The sequence below is a fragment of the Salminus brasiliensis genome, chromosome 24 (assembly GCF_030463535.1).
Source record: "Salminus brasiliensis chromosome 24, fSalBra1.hap2, whole genome shotgun sequence".
Taxonomy (NCBI): Eukaryota; Metazoa; Chordata; class Actinopteri; order Characiformes; family Bryconidae; genus Salminus; species Salminus brasiliensis.
Window position 1 is genome coordinate 28,103,620 of NC_132901.1, and position 19,335 is coordinate 28,122,954.

General features: G+C 43.8%; 1 protein-coding gene across 1 annotated transcript; it reads left to right on the plus strand.

Moving 5' to 3' along the window:
- The first annotated feature begins 16,379 nt into the window (after positions 1-16,379).
- LOC140546408 (complement C1q-like protein 2) lies at positions 16,380-19,134 on the plus strand. The gene is made up of 4 exons (XM_072669629.1): positions 16,380-16,625; positions 18,435-18,539; positions 18,637-18,765; positions 18,851-19,134. Exons 1-4 carry the CDS (start codon positions 16,523-16,525, stop codon positions 19,132-19,134), a joined length of 621 nt encoding a protein of 206 aa, XP_072525730.1. The 5' UTR covers positions 16,380-16,522.
- Positions 19,135-19,335: the final 201 nt, after the last annotated feature.

Consider the following 19,335-nt stretch of genomic DNA (forward strand, 5'->3'; position numbering starts at 1 on the left):
ATGTAAATGTGGCCTAACTTGCATCTATTGCTTGAGAGAACACCTGTATCCTTCTATGACTAGACGGATGGGCTTTGACCATCCAGTCTGGGCTAATCATGATAATTTGGAAAAATTACATGCCTCTTTCAACTGTATGAAATGGCCAGTCAAATATCTTACACAATACATCAACAAAGCTTGCTGGGCTCAATCTTGTTCTGTCTTGTTGCTTCTGCAGCCAAGTTGTAAGCAATTTCCACCACTGCTCTGCTTTTCACACCTACCAGCACACACTAACCACTGCACTCCACCCATGAGCTGCAACAGGAAACACAGGCCTGCCAGCTTTAATTCTTCTCTTAGTGGAGAAGTGAAAAAAGATCTACAGGCGCCTAAATGCAACTACTGCACCATTTAAGGTGGAATGGGAATTTTGAAAAGGAAGGAAGCATCAGCTTCATTCTGGTGTTTGCTTCTGGTTGTCATGAAACATTATGGTTTGGAGGTGGGCCTGCAGAAGTCTGTTTCCAGGTGACTTAGAGATAATTGTTAACCCCTACTGTTGTCTTTATAATTATTGCTTTTATACTGTGTGTATCGTGTACACTGTGTATAATGTAAATTATAAATACTGTAATGTAAATGTAATGTAATGTAAATTACAACCAAGATTCATATAAATTTAACATATTTTAATGTTTAATTTTTTTCAGCAGGTTTGCACACACTGCAGCAGGGATTTTGGCCCATTCCTCCACACAGATCATCTCCAGATCAGCCAGGTTTCTGGGCTGTCACTGAGAAACTTGGAGTTTGAGCTCCCTCCAAAGATTTTCTATAGGGTTTAGGTCTGGAGACTGGCTAGGCCACTGCAGAACCTCGATATGCTTCTTACGGAGCCACTCCATGGTTATCCTGGCTGTGTGCTTTAGGTCATTGTCATGTTGAAAGACCCAACCACGACCCATCTTCAGTGCTCTAACTGAGGGAAGGAGGTTGTTCCCCAAAATCTCGCAATACATGGCCCCAGTCATCCTCTCCTTAATGCAGTGCAGTTGTCCTGTCCCATGTGCAGAAAAACACCCCCAAAACATGATGCTTCCACCCCCATATTTCACAGTAGGGATGGTGTTTTTGGGATGGCTGTGAGCAGGCAGCATGTACCGCCTGCCGTCAGCAGGGGGCCTGGCCAGCAAAGTAGGAAAGCTGGTGGGGTTGGAGCAAAGAACTCCAAGACCCAGAATTCCCAGCGGTAATCAACGCTGACTAGACCCACCTGTGTGGCACGGTATAAATACACTCAACCAAACACACTTCCCCGTCGCACCTTTGTAGAGGGGCGAACGGTAACAGAGGGTTTAAGTTGCAAACAGAAAAGTGAAAAGTTTAAGTTATGAACAGAAAAGAGAAAAGCATTTGAGTTACTGTCTTTAGTTTGAGTAAGTAGTTTGTTTTCCCGCCACTTTCTGTGTTGCTTATGATCAGTGTTTATACTGCCACCCCTCACAGCCGTGGTGGCACAGCGGAAATACACTGGGCTCCCATTACCAGGGTTGGGGGTTTAAGCCCGACATTCATCAAGCACACACCACAAAAGGAGTAGTTTCATTTACTCATAATAAAACTGCACTTGAGTCCAAACCCTCCACCACACCGTAACAGAAAGGTGCGATGGATGGGCGATAGAGCAGAGTTGGCGCCAGTTAAGGATGCTTTACAACATCAAGGCACGGCCATCAGCCGCCATGAGCAACTGCTATTGGCGATCACAGAGCGGTTGAACCAGCTGGTTACAGTTCAGGCTGAGGCCACACAGGCCTGCCCTGAGACTGCTGCACAGCCGGTCCAACCCCCTCCTCCTGAGGTAGCCACGGTTGGACATGAGGCCCACTTGGTTACACCAGAGCGTTGCACTGGGGAATCAGACAAATGCAGAGGATTCCTGCTGCAATGCAGTCTCACATTCGAGCAGCAACCTTCCCGGTTCCCCACAGAGCGCTCCAAAGTGGCCTACATGGTGTCACTGCTCACGGGCCGAGCTTTAGTGAGGGCTATGGCCCTGTGGGAGCAGAACTCTCCTGACTGCCTTACTGCTCAGGCGTTCACGTCAGGTGTTTTACCAGCCATTAGAGGGCAGAGACACTGGCCCACGGCTGCTAGACCTCACCCAGGGTGCACGCTCTGTAGCAGAATATGCTTTAGACTTTCGCACTCTGGCAGTGGAGAGTGCTTGGGGTGAAGAGGCCTTGAGGCTGATCTTTCTGCGAGGTCTCAATGGCAAGATGAAGGACGAGCTGGCCACTCGTGACCTACCCTCTACACTCTGCGACCTTTATGACGTGTGCATCCGCCTGGACAACTGCATACGTCAGAGGGCCAGAGAAAGAGCATGTAACCCTCGTGCTACAGGTTTTTGGCACCAGCAGCCAGTCAATCCCACTACTCTAGCCTGGACCTCCCAACATAAATCACTGACAGCCTTTGTGGATTCTGGGGCTGCAGGCAATTTTGTGGACAGCTCACTGGCTGCTAGTCTCGGCCTTCCCGTGGACCCCCTGGAACACCCACTACCCGTCCATGCCATAGATGGGAGGATTGTGGGATCTGGTCCAATGACCCATCGCACCCAACCGATAACACTGCGGATTGGGACGCACACTGAGCAGGTGGAATTGTACCTGACTCAGGCACCTCATCTGCAGTTGGTGCTGGGCTACCCCTGGTTGGAACTCCACAACCCACGAATAGATTGGACAACCCGCTCAGTCTATGCTTGGGGGCCACATTGTCAGGGGGCCTGTCTGGGTCACAAGGAAGGCCCCCCTCAGAGGGACCCTAAGCCAGAGTCAGTCATTCCTCATCTGGACAGGGTTCCTGAGGTATACTGGGATCTCTGTGCTGTGTCCCGTAAGGAGGAATTGCAAATCCTGCCCCCTTACAGGCCTTACGACTGTGCCATAGATCTCCTTGGGGGACTATTCCCCCAAGGGGGCGCCTGTTTGCAATTTCTCCTCTGGAACGTGCTGCCATGGACTCCTACATTAAAGAGGCATTGGAGTCCGGTTTCATACATCCATCCTCATCCCCAGCTGGGGCTGGTTTATTCTTTGTGGGGAAGAAAGATTATCGAGGCCTAAATGTGATCGCTGTAAAGGACCGCTATCCCCTCCCCCTCATGTCGACTGCTTTTGAGGCACTGCAGCAGGTGTAAGTCTTTACCAAACTGGACCTACGCAGTGCCTACAACCTGGTCCGCATACGACAGGGGGATGAGTGGAAAATTGCTTTCATCACCCCTACAGGGTGTGTATCGAGTCATGCCTTTCTGCCTTATGAATGCCCCAGCGGTTTTCCAGCGTCTTATCAACGACGTGTTATGGGAGGCCTTGGACCGCTCCGTATAAGTCTACCTCGATGACATATTAATATACAGCCAGTCCCTGGAGGAACACGTGGGACACATCAGGCGAGTCCTCCAACTGCTCTTGGAGAACCGTCTCTTCATCAAGTTGGAGAAGTCTGTGTTCCACACAGAGACTTTGTCGTTCCTGGGGTTCATAATCTCCAAAGGTACCCTTCAAATGGATCCAAACAAGATTCAGGCCGTCAAGGACTGGCCATGTCTTTCTTCTCTCAGGCAAGTCCAGTCCTTCCTGGGGTTCGCTAACTTCTTTTGCCGTTTTGTGCCGAACTTCAGTACAGTGGTGGCTCCCCTCACTGCCCTGACTCGAAAGACCCCAGGCCCCTATCGTTGGTCCATGGAGGCTTAAAGGGCCTTTGAAGAGATTAAAGTGAGGTTGACCTCACCCCCGGTCTTACAGCTACCGGACCCCAATGAGCCATTTGTCATCAACATAGAAGGGTGTAGGTGCGGTCCTGTCCCAACACCTGGGGCCAGGTAAAAAGCTCCATCCCTGTGCGTTCTACTCCCACAGGCTAACCCCGGCGGAACGCAACTATCCCATTGGGGACAGGGAGCTCCTTGCGGTGAAGTTGGCTCTGGAGGAATGGAGGCACTGGCTTGAGGGGGCCAAACACCCATTTATTGTTTGGACAGACCACAAAAATTTGGCTTACATACAGCAGGCCAAACGACTGAACCCTCGGCAGGCCCGATGGGCACTGTATTTTGGCCGCTTCCATTTTACACGGTCCTATAGGCCGGGTTCAAAAAACACCAAGCCAAGTGGTAGAGCCAAGTGATAATGCCTTGGTGCCAGATATCACATGATACCTTCAGAAGTGTTGTGGAGTACATGCCTTACTCTATTCTACTCTACTTTAGGGTCTAGGGAGGTGTTTGGCAGAACAAGGAAGATGACAGGAGAAACACAAATGGTCCTTTAAAGAAAATGTAAAGAGTGAGAATGTAAGAGTGTAAGAAGCTTGTGAGGTTGAAGTGATTGGATAAGATTGGATAACCCTTTATTATTCCCAGTGGGGAACATAGTGTCCCAGCAGCTTACATGTAGACACACACGAGTACACTAATATGTAAAAAATAGATAGAGAATAAAATAAAAAGATTAAAATAAGAACGAAATAATATAAAATAAATACATTTAAAAATAAATCATATGCAATATGAACAGAAACTCAATAGATAGATTGATAGATAGATAGATGTGTGTGTAAGAGTGCATGACTTGTGCACATAAAGCCGTAATATGGTAATTTGCTATGTTAAAGTGTTCAGTGCTGATGATGGTACAGAAAGTGATGGCTGCAGGGTGAAGTGACCTGTGGAAGTGAAGTGTTCCTTCCTGCAGGGGGCAGTAGCAGTATACTGCTATGTGTTTTAGGCGTGAGAGGGATTTTTCATGATGGCTAACACTTTTGCCAACGCTCACCTGTCTGCCACCATGTCCACGGTTTTATCCCCGGGACTGAGCCTAATGATCTTGTTGAGTCTATTTGTATCTTTAAACAATGTAAACATCAACAGAACAGTCTTCCAGAACAGCTGATCTAATAATACATAGGTAGAGGCCAACTGTGTCCTCGGTAGGGGGCTAACTTTCCTCTGTGTAAACTTGAAGCTTGATACTTACACAAACAATATTTTGCAGTTAGTATTTTTATTTGATCTTTTTTCATAAAATCTAAACCTCTTTAATTAACTAAAAATAAGAAAAATAAGCATATCTGATAGCAGTGTGTCAGTTGCTGAATTAATCTACTTGAGGACTTTTAAGAAAAGTGTTTATCTGTGTAAGTGTGTGTTCACCACTTGTGGTAAGTGCAGTTTTTATAAAAACCTAAAGGCTTAAATGAAGCAAAATAAACTACTGTCACACTGTTTGGGCCATTGTCATAGTCATGAATATTCATGATCAGCATAGAGTAAAAAAGAACAAACAATTAAAGATTTAATAAATGTATGCATTTATTTACTTTTTTTTGAGAAACATCCATTGAATCAACCGAGATTTAACTGATTTCAGACTGTAATGATGTTCTCTCTCAGCTTCCAGACACTGGGTCAGGGTTATGGTCATGGTCATCCTCATCAATCCAGACCCCTCCATCAGGCTTCCTGAACTTGACCTCATTGCTGGCGGTCACAATGCAGCATGCGCCGTGCAGTACTTCAAAATTCAGAGCAATGGTCTCAACATAAACCTCACCATCTTCTGGATCTTCAACAAAGATGCTGGCAAAGCCTTCTGCCACACTGGGACCTTTGAGGTAGTGTTTTGGTGCCAGGTTGATGAATACCATCTCTGCCTTTGGCTTGAAGATTTTCTTGGTGGTCTCTGAATCCAAGAAGTCTTCAAGATTGAGCTTTTCTTTGTGGTAGAAGATTCTCAGCTTCTTTCCTGTTGCGTTGGCCACAGTGCTGGCTGATCCCTCAGCACTAGAGTATGTATAGCACACTGGTCCTCTGAAGACAGGGGCTGGACACGGAACGCATCCCCCATAGTTGTTATACATGGAATAGCCCTGTGCGCTATATGAATTTGTAATATTCAATTTAAACGAATCATTGATGCAACCACTGTTATTACCCATCTTTTGTATCCTACAAGAACCTAATGAAAAAGAGTGAAACCTTATCACACAGTGCAGCTATTTGATCTGTTCATTACTCAAAATGCTATAAGTGTCCCAGTTGAACAGCATACAATATATATGAAAAAATATAAAATAGGAATGTCCAAGACAATTTTACACATCATAGCAATACATATTAAAACAGTGTAAACTTTAAGAAGCAACTTAAAAGGATGATAAATGTTCAGCATTCTCTAATCTGCTTCACTGTATTAATACATATCAGAAGATAAACAGCTAAACAGATCAGATCCAATAAATATTATCAGTTACCTGTATAGAGCTTGAATGGTCACTGTAGCCCCTGTGATCAAATGTGCTGCTCTGGACGAGTGCAGGACAATTTATACAGCAGATGTTGCTCCATCTTCTCTGAAATATTTATCAATTCATCTTTTGCAACTTTCTCTGAAAAATGATTCAGAATTTCTCTAAATGCATTCATGTTATTTCTCCTTTTTACCTGCAACATAACTGTAAGTAAAAATACAGATCAGAAACCAATAGATTTTGTTGTTCCTTTGAATCCATAATCAATTTAATTCCATATCAGTTAAATTTAATTCAGATTATTTGAATTCAGGTTAAGTTTAATGATTTTATAAAGATTTTAAATAAATGTGTGTACAGTATACACTATGTCCAAATATTCATGGACATCCCTTCTAATGAATGCATTCAGCTACTTTAAGTTGCACCAATTGCTGGCACAGATGTGCAAATGCAAACACATAGCTTGTCTAGTCTTGTGTAGAGAAGTATTGCCAATAGAATAGGACTCTCTGGAGCAGATAAACATGAACCTATTGGCACCATGCGGCCTAATGCCAGGCGTGGGCTAGAGGAGTATAAATCCCCCCAGCATTGAGCTGTGGAGCAGTGGAGGAACTGTGTTCTCTAGAATGATGGATGGTGCTCCATTCAATACTTTTGTTTGAGAGGGGTTGGGTAGTTGGGGGTGAGGTGAGGTGGTGATCATCTGACATCCTGACCTAGTAGTGCTCTTGTCATTGAATCAAATCCTCACAGCAATTCTCCTCCAAAATCTAGTAGAAATTCTTCTCCTCTGGACAGTAGAGACAGTTACTTGAAAAAACAGGATCAGCTTTTTTTAATACCCTTTTGATTTTAAAAGAAACAATGAAAGAGCAGGTGTCTCAATACCTCTGTCTAAATAGTGTAGGTGGTTCTTAGGACTTTATGTGCAATACCATGTTATGAAATGCAACACAATGCACTAAGCTTATCACTGGCTACCACGTCCACTCCTGAGGAGATTATCAGGTTGATATTCCCTCAATAAGAGGTCAGTAGCACAGAGATAAATAATGTATGTTAATTCTAGCTAAGCTGAGTTCCTCTTTAGTGTTGCTACATGTTCTGTGGCTTTTATTTGAAGAGTTCCCTGACATTTTTCACAACTTGGAAAATGAGTTGGCAGATCTTTGTTTTTAAATTAATTTTTGAATAACTTATACTCTTCAAATAAAGTCAGAGCTGAGCAGTAACTGGTAGCTTTTAGACTTTTTAGCTTTGTTTTGATGCATTTCTGGGTTTTGAATAATTCTGTTTTACTCTTACTCGATGATGATGTGGCTAGGTCCAGGGTACTGGGCTATAATGTGGGATTATTATTATTATTATTTATTATTATTATTATTATTATTATTATTATTATTATTATTAATAATAATAATAATAATACTTTATAAAATTACTGGATGGAGCTCCACCATCATTCCAGAGAACACTTCCACCTCCACCTTCCATAAATGCTGGGGGGCTTTATACCCCTCTAGACCACGCCTGACATTAGGCAGCATGGTGCTAATAGGATCATGTTTATCTATAAGAGGTCAGTAGCACTGAGATAAATAATGTTAATTCTAGTTTAGCTGAGTTCCTGTTGCTACATGTTGTGTGGATTTAACTTCAACAACTGTTGGTGGTGTCAACTGTGGTAGTATTGTAGCACCCTCTGCTGGATTAGCTGATATTTACCTGGTGCAAGGTATTATGGGGGGAGCACATGGTGAGGGGGATATAGCAGGCGGGAGATAGGTCAAGTTCGATAATAAAGTACTCGCTCGTTGGAAGTTAACTGGAGTTGTCTTGGAAGTCATTTACCCGCGCTATAAATAACTAAGAACACGACATGGTGTCAGAATAGGTCTTGAAGAAGTATATATATAAATTATTGGTTTGTTTTGCATAAGTTTAGACGCTGTTTGCGCAGTAGTTAGCGGTTAGCTTGTTAGCCAAGAGACCCGGAGATGGAGGGAGCTTCAGGCAACGCAGCCGCCGGGGGCAGCCAGCCGCCCGTGCCCGGCCCGAGTGCTACATTCAGCATACAGCCGCCGGAGCCTTTCGACTTCACCAAACCACACGAATGGGAGAAATGGATTAGACGGTTCGAACGTTTCCGTCAGGCCAGTAATCTCTATGCTTCTTCACAAGACAACCAGGTAAATACACTCATGTATTGCATGGGAGACGAGTCGGACGATATACTAAAGGGACTGAATTTAACGGCAGACCAGCAAAGGCAGTACAGCGCCGTAAAAGAGGGATTCCAGGCTTTCTTTGTTGTAAAGAAAAACGTGATTTACGAAAGAGCACGTTTTAATATGAGAAAACAAGGAGAAAGTGAATCAGTGGACTCTTTTGTCACAGCGCTATATTCACTGACTGAACACTGCAAGTATGGAACGCTGCGTGAAGAGCTGATCAGAGATCGGTTAGTTGTTGGACTTGCTGACATGCGCTTATCTGAACGCATGCAACTGGACAAAGATCTGACGCTGGAAAAAGCGATAGAAATGGCCAGACAGTCCGAAGCGGTAAAACAGCAGCAGAGTAGCCTGCGGGGTGACACTAGCTATGATAAAGGGACTGGCTCTGTGGACCGTGTAATTAGCAAGAACAGGCCACACCAGAGCAAACAGAGAGCAAAGAACAGTCACATCGCTAGAGAGAAACAGTCAAAATGTCACAAATGTGGTAAAAGCCCTTTCCATCCAAAAGCTCACTGTCCAGCTAATGCGGTAACTTGCCATGGGTGTGGAAAGAAAGGACACTACCAGAAAGTGTGCTTCTTATCCAAAAAGGTGAATGAGGTTCAAGAACTGGACGATGGCATATTTCTGGGCACAGTTGAAGCCAGCGGAGACCCATGGATGGTTGACATTAAAATCAAAGACAAAACAGTAAAGTTCAAAATTGATACAGGGGCAGACGTGACTGTCATGCCAGAGCACATGTTCCACTGTGTGTTCAAAGGCCGCAAGAAGCCAGTGCTCAGGCCAGTGTCCAAACACTTATTGGGACCAGGTTACGCTCCACTTGATGTGCTAGGGGTCACAAGCTTGCTCCTGCAAAAAGATGAGAAGCATTCACTGGAGGAAGTGTATGTTATAAAGAGTCTTCACAGAGCTCTATTGGGTAGGCCTGCTATCACTAGCCTAGGGTTGGTCACACGAGTGGACAGCTTAACCACCCAGTCACTAAAAGAATGCTATCCAAAATTGTGCAGTGGACTAGGGTTAATACAGCAGCCATACACAATTAAACTGAAGCCAGGGGCAGAACCATTCTCTTTATCCACTCCACGTCGCATCCCCTTACCTCTCATGCCCAAAGTCAAGAACGAACTGCAGCGCATGGAAAGGATGGGAGTTATCAGCAAGGTGGAGGAACCCACAGAATGGTGCTCAGGAATTGTGGTGGTTCCAAAAAAATCAGGGGACAATCCTCGGATATGTGTGGACCTTACCAAGCTCAATGAGTCAGTTCAGAGGGAAAAATACATTCTCCCTTCGGTTGAACAGACACTTGGTTCTCTAGCTGGTGCAAAAATCTTTAGCAAATTAGATGCAAATATGGGCTTCTGGCAAATCCCATTAGCTCCAGACTCAGCTAAGCTCACAACTTTCATTACCCCCTTTGGCCGATACTTTTTTAACCGTTTACCGTTTGGGATAGCGTCGGCTCCTGAACATTTCCAGAATCGAATGGCCACGGAAGTCACAGACGGACTAGACGGTGTAGTCTGCCACATGGATGATGTGCTGGTGTGGGGGCGGTCACAAGACGAGCATGATGCACGTCTTTGCTCTGTTCTGAAAAAGATGGAAACTGCTGGTATCACGCTGAACACTGAGAAATGTGCCCTTTCACAGCGTGAAGTGAAATTTCTGGGCCACATCATTTCTGACAGTGGGGTGAAGCCTGACCCAGAGAAAACGGCAGCAGTCAAAGACATGCCAGAGCCAACTAATGTCAGCGAGCTAAGAAGTTTTCTGGGGATGGTCAATCAACTTGGAAAATTCATACCACAGCTGGCTGAAAAAGACAAACCCCTCAGAGACCTCTTGTCCAAGAAAAACTGCTGGCTTTGGGGGCCAGACCAAGTCAAAGCGTTCAATGACTTGAAAAAGGATCTGTCGTCCACACCCGTTCTCGCCTTGTATGACCCAAACAAAGAGACAAAGTTGTCAGCGGATGCATCATCCTATGGTTTGGGTGCAGTTTTGTTGCAGAAATGGGGTGAACACTGGAGGCCAGTCGCCTACGCATCACGGTCTCTTACACAAGTTGAACAGAGATATGCACAAGTGGAAAAAGAAGCCCTTGGGCTCACTTGGGCATGTGAGCGGTTCAGAGATTTTCTAATAGGCCGTTACTTTGAAATGGAGACTGACCACAAGCCACTTCTTAGTCTCCTGGGTGCGCAAGCGCTGGATGCGTTACCCCCGCGTATACAACGCTTCAGGATGAGACTCATGCGCTACTCCTACAAAATTTCACATGTCCCTGGGAAAAGCCTGTGGACAGCAGACACACTGTCACGTGCTCCACTGCTAAAGAAAACAGACAACGCAGATGAAGAGCTTATGGAGAGCACAAACATCTATATGGACAGCATCATAGAGCATCTCCCGGCAAGCTCAGCTTACTTGGATGGACTGAGAGAACATTTAAAAGCAGACAGTGTGTGTTCTCGTGTCATGACAATGTGTCAGGAAGGTTGGCCTGAGTTCAATCGCTGCGCCGGACCAGAAAAGCATTACTGGGAAGCACGTGCCTTCCTCGCAGTTCATGATGGACTACTGCTCAAAGGAACAAGACTTGTTATTCCCTCTGCTCTGAGGAATGACATCCTAGCAAAACTACATGAGGGTCATCAAGGTGTGGTGAAATGCCGGGAGCGTGCAAGGCAAAGTGTGTGGTGGCCTGGGTTAAGCCAACAGCTTAATGAACTTGTGCTGAATTGCAGAACATGCATCAAAGAACGTACAAACCACACAGAACCACTAATCCCAACAGACTTGCCCGAGAGACCCTGGCAAAAGTTGGGCACTGATCTGTTTACGCTGAAAGGGAAAACATACCTATTGGTAGTAGATTACTACTCACGTTATGTTGAAGTGGTAAACCTCTCACTCACAAAATCTGCTGACATCACCTTGCATCTTAAGTCCATTTTTGCTCGACATGGCATCCCAGAGGTCGTCGTCAGTGACAACGGTCCTCAGTACTCGTCCAGCATTTTTACTGAGTTTGCGGCAACATATGGATTTAAACACATCACTAGCAGTCCGAGATTCCCTCGCAGCAATGGGGAAGCAGAACGTGCAGTGCAAACTGTGAAACATCTTCTTAAGAAGACATCAGACCCATATCTTGCCTTGTTGGCATATAGGGCAACACCACTCCGGAATGGCTACAGCCCTGCTCAGTTGCTGATGGGGCGTCGGCTTCGTACCACGGTGCCAACCCTGCCATCGGTGCTGAACCCATCTCTTCCTGACAATACTGCGGTACGCTTTAAGGAGAGAGAGAAGAGGGGCACAGACCAAATGCACTTCAATCAACGTCATCGTGTACACAATCTAAGTAAGCTCTTTCCTGGCAAACAAGTGTGGGTCACAGACCAGAAGGTCACAGGGACAGTGTTAGGAGAACATTCAACACCACGCTCTTACATGATTGAAGTTCCTCATGGGACTGTTCGTAGGAACAGACACCACCTTATCCCTATGGATGAGACTGACAGCAACAGCACTACTCAGAACAGCTCTCAGGTGCCTGCAGCTGTTACACCCATACAGACTCAAGTGACACAAACACCCTGTGCCAAACCGGAGCTCACTATACCCAGAACCAGATCTGGGAGGCTGATAGTGAAGCCACAGAAACTGGACTTGTAATGAACATTCATGTCTAGTCTAGGTTGAGCAGCTGTCAAGATGGGGCAGAATAACCCCCTCAGCTGACTCGGGAGGTTCAGGTAGTCCACCCTGACCCCCAGGTTTAGAAAAACAAAAGTTTTGTGTTAAGTCCTGCTGACCTGTCTATTTTAAGTTGTCAGATTGTTTTTAAGATATGACAGTAGGTTTTAGGTTGAAGGTATAAGCAGGTTAAATGTTAAACGCACAATGCATTTTTTTTGCTGTTGTTTATTTGTAGCTTCTATGACAATAATTGTTTTGTCCTGCTCAAAAGGGGAGATGTGGTAGTATTGTAGCACCCTCTGCTGGATTAGCTGATATTTACCTGGTGCAAGGTATTATGGGGGGAGCACATGGTGAGGGGGATATAGCAGGCGGGAGATAGGTCAAGTTCGATAATAAAGTACTCGCTCGTTGGAAGTTAACTGGAGTTGTCTTGGAAGTCATTTACCCGCGCTATAAATAACTAAGAACACGACATCAACCTCTCGGTATCGTGCCCTCCCCTGGGGCGATTCCGAGCCGCCGCACACCATGACCATAAAGCTGCTGAATATAATTTTTGATGGACTTTTTTTTGGAGACAGGGAGTCCGAGAGAAGATAGAAAGAGCTGTATAAGGCTGCTGAAATATTAGGCAGCATATTTTGCTGTAATGCAGTAACCTTGTATCTTCAAAACAGCAGCATTACAAGAGGAGAAAAACCCATTTTTTCTGTGTTTCAAATACAGTTAAATGCATTTGTTTTCTTGCTACAAACAAGAGTATTTTCTTTAGATCATTTTACTGTTCATTTGGAAACCGGCACAATCGCAGCAGTTACTGATCGAGATCCTTTATAAGAAATGAACATTAAAAAACACCAGCATTGCAGGAGGAATCAAAACCTTCTCAACTTTCAATGGAAGTCAAGGTACAGATTTTATCCCATGTCATTTTGGAGCGTTTCAATTGGTCCATTCATCATGATACATTATATTATACATTTCATTTATAATTATATATTATATAAATATATATGTGTGTGAGAGAGAGAGATTGTTTTATTTTTAGATTTATTAATTCCTGTGAAATACAGTTAAATGCATTTGTTTGCTTGCAAAAAATGGTAGCTAAGAACTGAGTCTTTTCTCTAGATCATTTCACTGTTTATTTGAAAAAAAGAATGAACAATTTCTGTCTTCCAAATAAACAAACTAAAACACACACAAGACTTGCATCAGTAATTGAAGCTCTTACCTGGGATTGACAGGTGAGAATAAACAGAACACTAACGTTATAATTTACTGGGAGAATGAGCCTCATTCTTCTCTATTCTTCGATTGTTTAAGTGAAGCTGAACCTTTAACTTGTAACTTGTTATCCAGAGCTCAGTACCTACCAAAAGTGCTCCAAGAAAGGACAACTGGTGAACCACCGACAGGGTCATGGACTCCCAAGACTCACTGATCAGTCAAGGGAGTCCCAGCTCTCAACTTACAGGACTTAAACCCAACTACTAATGTTAGTCTTGGTGCCAGAAATCACACAATACCTTCAGAAGTGTTGTGGAGTACATGCCTTACTCTACTCTACTCTACTCTAGGGTCTAGGGAGGTGTTTGGCAGCACAAGGAAGACCACAGGAGAAACACAAATGGTCCTTTAAAGAGAATGTAAATAAGACTGTAAGAAACTTGTGAGGTTTAAAAGAGCCTTAAGTGATTAGATAAGATTGGATAACCCTTTATTATATCCCAGAGGGGAACATAGTGTTCCAGCAGCTCGCATGTCGATACACACAAGTACACAAAGAAAAAAAGATTAAAATAAGAACAAAATAATATAAAATAAATAAATAAAAAACCTTATCTGCAATATGAACAGAAACTCAATAGATAGATAGATAGATAGATAGATAGATAGATAGATAGATGTGTGTGTAAGAGTGCATGACTTGTGCACATAAGGTTGTAATATGGTAATTGGCTATGTTAAAGTGTTCACTGTATGTAACTGCACCATAGGCCCATACTGGGGAACAGGACCAGTATTGTTTTGCTCTCCATAAATTGCCTGAATTTTGGCAGATATGAGGAGAAAAAAAGCATGGCTGGAGTTAAATGGATGATGTGGGATGGTGTCATTTACAGGCAGTGGAATGTAAACAGTGCTGCATGGCATCTGGGAACTCACAAGACTAATAAAACAAGCAGGGGGCAGTTCAGTTCATACAAAGTTCAGTTTACAGACCACATCTCTTACTGTAATGTGACCAGAATCATCACTGGGTTTCTGGGGTCATGCCCATGTTGGGAATTCCAGGTCTAAGCTGTGTTCTCCTAAATATCAGTGTCAGGTTGCTGTCACAGAGCTGCTCTGCAGACAGGTTTAGGATACCCTTTGTTCCGAGAGCCATCAGGCTCTAACTCCGGGACCCTTCTTGACACTTTGCATACATATATGCACACATTTATTCAGTATTATCGTCTGTCTGATTCATTCTTAGTTCTTTATAACTGCACTGCCTTTTTTCTCTGGTTGGTTTCAAATGCATGTTTTTTACATTTGTTTTATTTATTGTAATTATTGTATTGTATTACTGTGCTATATTGTGCAATTGCTACTAGCTGCTCAATTTCCGTTGGGATCAATAAAGTATCTACATCTACAGTGCTGCCACATTTACATTTGCATTTATGGCATTTAGCAGACGCTCTTATCCAGAGCGACTTACAAAGTGCTTTGCTATTTACCCAAGAAAAACCTCAGCTAGTTAGAATAGACTAATAATTGAAAAGATACCTCTAAGCTTTAGACATTACTAAACACAAGTATTCTCGGAAGAGGAGGGTCTTCAGTCTGTGTTTGAAGACAGCGAGTGACTCGGCCGTTCGGACACTCAGGGGAAGCTCATTCCACCACTTTGGTGCCAGGACAGAAAAAAGCCTGGAGGCTTGTCTTCCGCGGATTTTGAGGGATGGCGGGTCGAGCCGAGCCATACTTGAAGCTCGAAGGGCTTTAGGTGCGGATCGGCTTTTGACCATTGCCATCAAGTACGGAGGGGCTGGTCCGTTCTTGGCTTTGTAGGCCAGCGCCAGGGTTTTGAATCTGATGTGGGCAGCAGCTACAGGAAGCCAGTGAAGAGAACGCAGCAGTGGAGTGACATGGCTGAATTTAGGGACATTGAAGACGACCCGTGCCGCTGCATTCTGGATGAGTTGCAGGGGCCTGATGGTGCACAGAGGAAGACCAGCCAGAAGAGAGTTGCAGTAGTAGTGCTGTCATTCAAGGACTGGCGGTCTCGAGACATGGCTCAAAACAAACCACGATGCATCGTGAAATGAGATGGGTTAGCTGGTGTTATTCCATGTAGTTAAAAATGAATACTCCTGCTTACATTCAATAACGGCTTCAACTCATTTGACCTAGAAAAAACTTTTTAAACATGGAACTGAAGACTAGATCGCCATGTGTTGTATGAGTTGACTTGTCAGACAAATATTTGCCAAATACCAGCCAGACCAATACAAAACAACAAATGACAGAAAAATAGGCTATTGATCTGTAACAGCTGCACAGATCATTGATTTTAAATCTAAACTTTTCCACCACAGCTACATGGAGATAGAACTTTCTGAAAGGTCTGCTTAGTTTAGTTTGGGAGGGAGATCTCAGAAAAGAAGAGCAGCTCTGCACCAGAGGTGGCTAATAAGGTAGTTCCAGTTGCAGGCCCTGGGCAGGTAGACATATGGCTAATACAATATACTGCAAATAATAAGGAACAAGGAACAAAATACAATAAAACTATTTCAACATTAGGTCTGAGTGAGTCATTTATTATCTCCTCAAACTGCCCAAATCTACACTACATCCTCACCAATACTTGTCCACACAATATTTGCCATTCTCAACAACACTATGATAATTGGATGTTTTTTTATAAACATGACCTAGAATAACCAGTGCCAAAATGCAAACCTTCTGCTCAGGTGGAAAACGTTCTCTGACAGGTCCAAAGTGCTTATTGATCCAGCTTGTGTTGTCAAATAATCAGCAAGTATAAATGTGCAACCTGAGGACAAACCCTGCACACAGAAGCTGTACTGGAAGCTCTGCCTCACAGACTAGAAATGAGAGTCACTGGAATTCTGATTGTTTTACTTTACAGTCTTTGGTCATCAGCATCTGCAGAAAATGCAGCAGCTCCTAATCCTCCAAAACAGCTGGTTTGTTCTCTGGATTTGTGCACTTTGCTCCTGAAAGATGAAGCAGTGATGAAAGAAAATGTAGAGGCCATGAGGACACAGCTTAAAGAGATTATGTCCAGATTGACGGTCACTGAACGTGATCTTGAGTCTCTGAGAAAGCAGAATAAAGGTATGGTTGATCTCTGTGAATTACGGGTTTGTAAAACTCATGTCATATTTTTTGTTGTGGACGGAGAAGGAAAGACTACTTTTGACATGATTTAGATCTTCCAGTCTCAGAGGTGGGGGATTCGAGTCACATTAGTTGACGTTTCCACTGTATGATAAGAGGGATCATAGAGGGATCATACGGATACCTGTAGAGCTGTATCTGCCCAGGAAAAGCTCCTTCAAATGTCCAATGATCCTGAGGCATGGAGTGCACGCACCGCGAGCGTCACTTTTGAAGCGGCCACCTTTGCACGAAGTATAAGACTAGGGTCTCTGTATTTTTATCTGTACAGAGCTGCTGTAACTCTTTAACCAGAGAAGAGTCATCAACATCTGCTGGTGAAGTATCCATTTAGCACTCTGGTCCACTTTCAACTGATGTGAAGTCCTGCTTTGTCTAGATGTTCTCTGACAAATATTAGTCAGACTCTGATGGTTTTGTTTGTTTGGATCATAAGGGCTTTCTTCTTGCAAGAAAGCCCTTGATAAGAAGAGACTGGACAAACTGGACAAACTCATAAAGAGGGCCGGCTCTGTCCTGGGGTGCTTCTTAGACCCAGTGCAGGTGGTGGGAGACAGGAGGATGACAGCCAAGCTGGCATCCATGCGGGAGAACAGCTCCCACCCCATGCATGAGACTCTGGCAGCACTGGGCAGCTCCTTTAGTGACAGACTGCTTCACCCCAAGTGTGTGAAGGAGCGGTATCGCAGGTCCTTCCTTCCTGCTGCCGTCAGACTACACAACCAACACTGCTGCTCCCAGCGGACCACATACACACACACTTAACTTAACTACACACACATGTTCATGTTCAGGGAATACTATGTGCAATACCCCCCCCCCCCCCCCCCATGTGCAATTAAGAGTCTTTTGCTGTAGATAATATTGTTTATTGCTTTTGTAATTCTTATTTATATTGTGTATATAGTGTAAATTATTTATCCAAATTTTTGTAACTGAGTGTCCTGCTATCCCTTTCTGCTGCTACACTGTGAATTTCCCCACTGCGGGACTAATAAAGGACTATCTTATCTTATCTTATCTCAACCATTGTGTGTCTCCTTTTAATCCTCTTGTGGTCTGCTCTTGGGCTTAACTTGCTAGGATGGTCTGTCCTGACCATGATGGCCAGTTGTTTCACTTCTGAGATCTTTTTAAAAAGAGGGAGCTTTACTGAGCTGTTGTAGAATCCCAACTTTGCAGCATTAATGAGGATAAAGTTCTCACCTACCAAACTCCTGGAATTTTTGCAGAAACAGTGCTGAAACTAAAGAGCTCATTTCTTTATCCTTAATGGAGCCTTAATGGTTTTCTTCTCAAGTGTGTAGAAACGTGCACCTCAAGAGTTGCTTAAAATCAAGGGTAATAATAGGTGGGTTTTTTCCCCCTTTGCTGCAGTAACATCATCTACTCTTCTGTAAAAGCCTTATTAATAGATTTTGGACGATTTGATGGCAGTCATCCTTAAGAGCATCGGCGAGCTTAGTTATTGATAATGAATGGTTAGTTAAAAGATCTAAAAAACATACATCTGTAATGTATGCATGTGGTATACAGCACTCTGGAGCAATCGGTTCCATAGCCCAGTGCTGCAGGGGTTAATTCCCATCTATCTGCCAGATGGTTTTGGACACAGTGACATTGATGTAGCTGCCTCAGAATGTCCTGTTTATATGGGCAATGCTTTTCTGTTCAATTGAACAAAAAATTTTAATGGAGATTCTTCCTTTTTCTGCAACAATATGATGTGTTTTTTTTTCTTTCTAGAGCAGAACAATGAACTTGAAGCACTTCGTTCCAGAATAAACACAACTGAGAAGAAGCTAGGAGAGCAACAGTCCGAGATCGAAGAGCTGAAGAAACGACCTTCAGGTAAATATGTTCCACCTCTTCCAATCTGTTGTGTTTATATAATATAGGATTGTTCATTACTGCCATTAAAGGACAATGTCTCTTTTTTTTCTTTCAGACAGAACAAATGTAGCTTTCTCTGCTTCCTTGCGAAGTTTCGGCAGTGTCGGACCTTTCAAAGAAGAAACCACATTGCGATACAGCAATGTTTTCACCAATATAGGCAATGGCTATGACACAACTACAGGTATGTGATGTGCAGTTGTCCACTTGTCCTACATAAAGGCCAAGTTCTACTTGGTAATTTTTAATCATCATGTTCTCTGCTGCAGGAATTTTCACGGCGCCGGTCAGTGGTGTGTATCTTTTCTTGTTCTACGACCACGCCTTGGGCGGTCAAAGTGCCTACTTGACTCTGACCAAGAATGGGCAACGAATTGTAACCACAGGTCATCAAAAAAACATGAATGAGGGCTCCAACAATGGAGCGAATGCAGTCACCATTCGGCTCAGTAAGGGTGACCAGATGTCTGTCCGCCTCTGGCAAGAAAACTGGGTTTTTGATGATGATAAAAACTACACGACTTTTACTGGAATTTTGCTCTTCAGTGTTTAAATGTTTAGCTGAGTGCCCAGTTGGTAACCTGTAGGTGACGTTTGTCTTAGTTTGATATGTTTTTAAATTTGGACTCACTAATATTGCTGAATCATGGCAAACCTGTATTCAAATCGTAGTAGTTAGTTGTGCAGTTTACTGTATGCTAATACTTTAAAGATACAAGACCTGTGTTTTGTATACATTATAGGTACAGGCAGG